General features: G+C 41.5%; 1 protein-coding gene across 1 annotated transcript; it reads left to right on the top strand.

Annotated features, from left to right (window-relative positions):
• Positions 1–2,071: 2,071 nt before the first annotated feature.
• On the top strand, positions 2,072–3,108 carry LOC147897961 (toll/interleukin-1 receptor-like protein). The gene is made up of 2 exons (XM_087380157.1): positions 2,072–2,624; positions 3,062–3,108. Exons 1-2 carry the CDS (start codon positions 2,072–2,074, stop codon positions 3,106–3,108), a joined length of 600 nt encoding a protein of 199 aa, XP_087236283.1.
• Positions 3,109–4,679: the final 1,571 nt, after the last annotated feature.

The following is a 4,679-nucleotide window of genomic DNA, read 5'->3' as shown; positions in this document are numbered from 1 at the left end:
GTGGATTAGTTATTAGAAGGACAATGCTAAAATCTCCCCAAGTTTTCATGGATGTGGTTGTACATAGGTGTTAGCATGGCATTGGAGCATAGGTCCTAAATGCAGTTATATTATAGTCATACATCCGATTAACACAATGTACAGTAATAATGAAACCTAGCATAATTTAACAAGAAGTAGCTAACCTAATGTACACAGGGTTGGGGGGGCACAAGGAAACCCATTGAGCCACTCCCTTTCACCATAGCTAGGAGTCTTGGTGGATAGTAGGGCAACCACATGTTTAGGCGAGTTGAAGCAATGGATGAGCAGAGGTCAGTGTAGGGCAAAGAGAAATGCTCGCCAGGAGGGCTACTATTTCCACGAGGCAAGGGGAGGCACAAGGTGTTCCTAGGAGGACTAGGAGAGAGTGGGGCAAAGGAGGCTAAGGGGCATCCACCATGGTTATATGCCTATGAAAGGAAAAAATAATTCTCACAAATATTTAGTGTGCGTGGAAACTATGGATTCCACCCATTACAAGCTATGGATCTTATGGGGTGGAATCTATATTTGCTAAATGCCTACATCTCCATCCTCTTCCCTCTATTGTCTCTACACTGATGACAATGCGACTCTTGTGTTTAGAATCTATTTGGCATCATCGGTCATGAAGTTTCATTTCTTTGGCTAGGCCCTAGCATCCATTGCTCTTCAAGAGACCTTTGTCTCACCCTGCCCTACTCCTCCCTTTCCTCCTCTTTTATAGTGTGCCTTGTCCCCACTGGCATAGAGCAATGAGAGGAAACTTGATCTGCACTTGGCTAGAGAGGTAGCCACTGTTGTAAGGCTCATTGTTACCTCAATTGGAGCCTTGGTGCCTCCCTGATGGGCATCACAACTCTGTCTACTAACTCAAATCATTAGTCATGCCTTCTAATAGAACACCATTGTAACACATAAAATTAAGCATACTAACAAAACATCCTAAATGACATGCCAAAATCCCTTATAAAATTCAACCATGAGGCCATCTTGTTTTAGAGCATTCTCACAAGTCCTCTCCCATTCACTATCAACCATAGGGGAAGAATTGTCAAAGATGCAATCGCAAAATCAATCCAACCATGATGTCTAGGTTGTGCAATATTGTGAGAATATTCTTGAAATATGGAATCAAATGATATATGAATAACACGGTTACAAGCTCTCTACAAGCTATGAAGGTGATAGCTCATGCAATCTTATCTAAATCTTGCTGCCAAAATTTAATGGCCCTTTAATGGGCCGCCGCTTTTGAAATCCCCCCCTAATCATCTTCCATCTTCCTCGCCATATCCTTCTTCCCCATCCTCCATGATCCCCTCTTGCTAATTCAACACTCCTCCCTCCAGAGAGTACGCTTCATCGTCTCGTGTAGGCTCGCTCCTCAAAAAAGCTGTACGCCTCCACCTGCAACTATCTCCATCGCCTCGTTCTCCAAGATTTTGTTCTGCGCTTTAACTTAATGGATGAAAGCTAGGTATTTCCAATACCAAGGTCGCTCAATACCCATCTTGGCTGTTTATTTGAAGTTTGACTGCTCCCCAATCTAATTATCAGCATTGTTTGGCTTCGCATTGTTTTCAATCCTCCATTTCAGCAGTTGCAGGCCTACACATTCATTAACACAGAGACTACTTCGCAGCAACAGGAAGTCAACATGCCCCGTTAGCTACAGCACTTCTCGACCTATGGGTTCTCCAATTGGTTCCAACTGTTACCTGCAACGCTGCTCGGTGAAACTTCTGTCCAAGTTCAAACCTGCAGGTAATATAAATATGAAAGTAGAGTAGAGCAAGGTCCTATGGATTTTCTCATTACCGTCTCTTTGTGGAACTAGTTAATGGTTCTTTTGTTGTGTGATGCATCGGCTGTCATTGCTCTTGTCACCGATCTTGGATCTTTCTGTCATCGATTTTAAGCAGACTCAAGCAATCGATGCCTGCTTTTCCTCCCATATGTATTCGATTCTCTAAACCAAAGTAAGTTATTTGGCTTGGGTACCTCTCCATTGTCCAAGGAAGAGTAGCAGGAGTTGTGACTTGTAGCCATGCACAACTCAAAGAGAAAAAGGGACGTTGACGTACCCAAGTGTGGCAAGGCCATTCAAAGGAGGGCGGCTCTGGATCCGTCTATTGGCACGCATCAGGTGTTTATCAGTCATCGTGGTCTAAAGATGAAGCGTAAATTTGCTAATCACCTGTACCGTTTTCTAGAGTTACTGGGAATCAAAGCATTTTTGGACATGAAGGAGCTCCCGAAAGGAGATGACGTTCGCCCTTATATGCTGGACGCTGGTATGAGAGCAATCATAGGAGTGCCTATCTTTACTAAAATTTACGCAGAGTCTCGGTGGTGTCTGGATGAGCTTGTGCAAATGATGGAGAGTAACACCACCCAAACGTCTAAAGTGATTCTAGTCTTTTATGACGTGATGCCAGAAGAGCTGAGGAAGAAGGATGGGCCGTTTGCAAACGCTATCAAAGCCCATCGACAAGAAGGCAAGTATGACGAAGAGATGATCAGATGGTGGGAAAATGCCCTACAGCAGCTTGCAAACCCCGCTGAGATGTTGCACAGTACGGAGCTCCTCTGTCTCTTAAGTATGGACCTGATCTTCTTAAGTATGGGCTTGATCTTCTCATCAAATGTGCTCCCTCTCTGCCTCCTTATAATACTCTCTCCCTCTTTGATAGTACTGAGCCATCTCTATGATACTCTATCCTGAGAGCTTTTCTTTTTTGAGAAAACTTTTGCGAGAGCCAAATCTTTGAATCAAACCTTTGAATTAATTAATATCTATTAATGTTTAATGCTTTTACATTTATTAAGGTATGATATTTTAAGGCTGCACAACCTTTATTCAATCTTATGGTGACTATTGTGAGATTGAATCTTATGGATCTGATTGTATCCACTGAATCCATCAAGGAAACTATACATTTGATGACTAGCAACTGCATCCAACAATGTGTCCTGAAAAGGCAATGGAAAAGGATCTGTTTGTGTTGCTGCATTCAATTTTCTGTAATCCACACAGATTCTCAACTTGCCATTTTTCTTAGGATTTATGACTATAGGAGATAGCCATGTCATTGCTTCCAAGGGATAAATAAATCCAACTTTGAGCAACTTATCAAGCTCCTCCTTGACCTGTTTTGCATAATTTGGATTCATCCTGTATCTCTGAGATACTACAGGAACTGCATCTTTCTTCAGATTTATTCTATGCATACAGAATTGTGGATCTACCCCTTCATGTCTGTATACTTCCATGAAAATATATCTTTGAATTCCTTGAGAAGTTCAGTTAGTTGTTCTCTGAACTGACCCTCCACATGGACACTGATTTTGACCATTCTAGGCTCTTCCTCTGAACCCAAGTTTAGATCCTGCAATTTATCTTGTCTGACCCTTGCTGTTTTGGACATTTGCTCCTCAAACACTTTCTCTGCTTGTATAATTTGTTGCACATGCATTTTTTGCATCTGTTCTGAACTCAGAGTATCTATATCTGATTGGTCTGCTCCTTCCAAATCTGGTTGTTCCATGATCTCTGAATGATCCTTTAGTTTAGATTTCTTCTGATCTTTCTCCACTTTGTATTGTTCCACAATTCTTACCACATCTATGTCAAAGACTGGAATAACTGACTCATTGGCCCTGAGGAATGCTTCCTCTTCATCCTCCTCTATTTCATTTGCCATGCTAATTGCCTAAGCATGAAATGCCCTTGCATGAATTGGTAAGATTGTCTCCAATGTGGCAGCAAACTGTTGCATTTTCACATCATCTCCATACACCCCATTAAATCCACTTGCACCCCATTTGTCTCAAACTGAGCTACATGGGCATCAGGGTCCTCCTTCTTGGATTTTCCCTCAAAATGTGCAAATTTAACTTTGAGGTTTGCTGGATTAGGTGGTTGAGCCATTACTGGATTAATTATTGGTGGTAAAATTCTCCTTCTAACTTGCCTCTTTGGCACAGGATTAAACTGTTGTCTTCTCACTACCTGTTGTTGGATTCTTGTCCATGCTATTAATCCAAAGAAAGTATTTCGGATCCTATCTTGTTCTTCAGGTGATAATGTCTATTCCACATTGCTGCTACCTGCGACCTCTGTTTGAGCCTCCTGATCAACTGTGGCTTCCTCAGTCAGATTTCCAATCTGAGTACTTGTATCAACTCTTCTGTGTTGCTGAAGGGTCTTCTCTCTTTGTAAAGGGTCTTCCCCTTTACCTTACATAAGCTCTCTAATAATTTTGTTCATAAGGCACTGCATCTCGAAAAGGCAGTTTTGGGAATGACTCAACTGGAGTTTATAGCTTGCCTTCTACTGAGAGGATTTCTATTAATTGTCCCTTGGATTTGTGCAGGTCACCAAGGAGACTCTCTGTTCGCGCTTTGTGCCTAGTTAGCAATCCAAAATCAAAACTATAATTGAAATAAAGGTATGATAGCTTTTCTTTCTCTGCTCAATAACCCATTTGTTGGTAAATTTTTGATAAGTTGATAAGCTTTTTTTTGGGGGGGGGGGTTTCTTCTTCACGTATGTTCGATGTAGTGTCATCTTTTCATATAGTATGTCAATGTCATAACTTTTTTATTCTTGATATTACATGACTATTAGATATCGACGTAGTGTCGTATTTAGC

The sequence above is a fragment of the Dipteris shenzhenensis genome, chromosome 10, assembly GCF_047967505.1.
Source record: "Dipteris shenzhenensis isolate YYH24624 ecotype China chromosome 10, Dip_SZ_1.0, whole genome shotgun sequence".
Classification (NCBI taxonomy): Eukaryota; Viridiplantae; Streptophyta; class Polypodiopsida; order Gleicheniales; family Dipteridaceae; genus Dipteris; species Dipteris shenzhenensis.
Note: the sequence above shows the minus strand (reverse complement) of the source record. Positions and strands in the feature narration are given on the sequence as shown.

What these genes read in the sequence shown, in the direction of transcription:
- LOC147897961 (XM_087380157.1), top strand. Translation starts at nt 2,072, where the DNA reads ATGCACAACTCAAAGAGAAAAAGGGACGTTGACGTACCCAAGTGTGGC. An exon ending in GGAGCTCCTCTGTCTCTTAA is followed by an intron (nt 2,625 to 3,061) that starts GTATGGACCTGA and finishes TAATCCACACAG; the next exon opens with ATTCTCAACTTGCCATTTTT.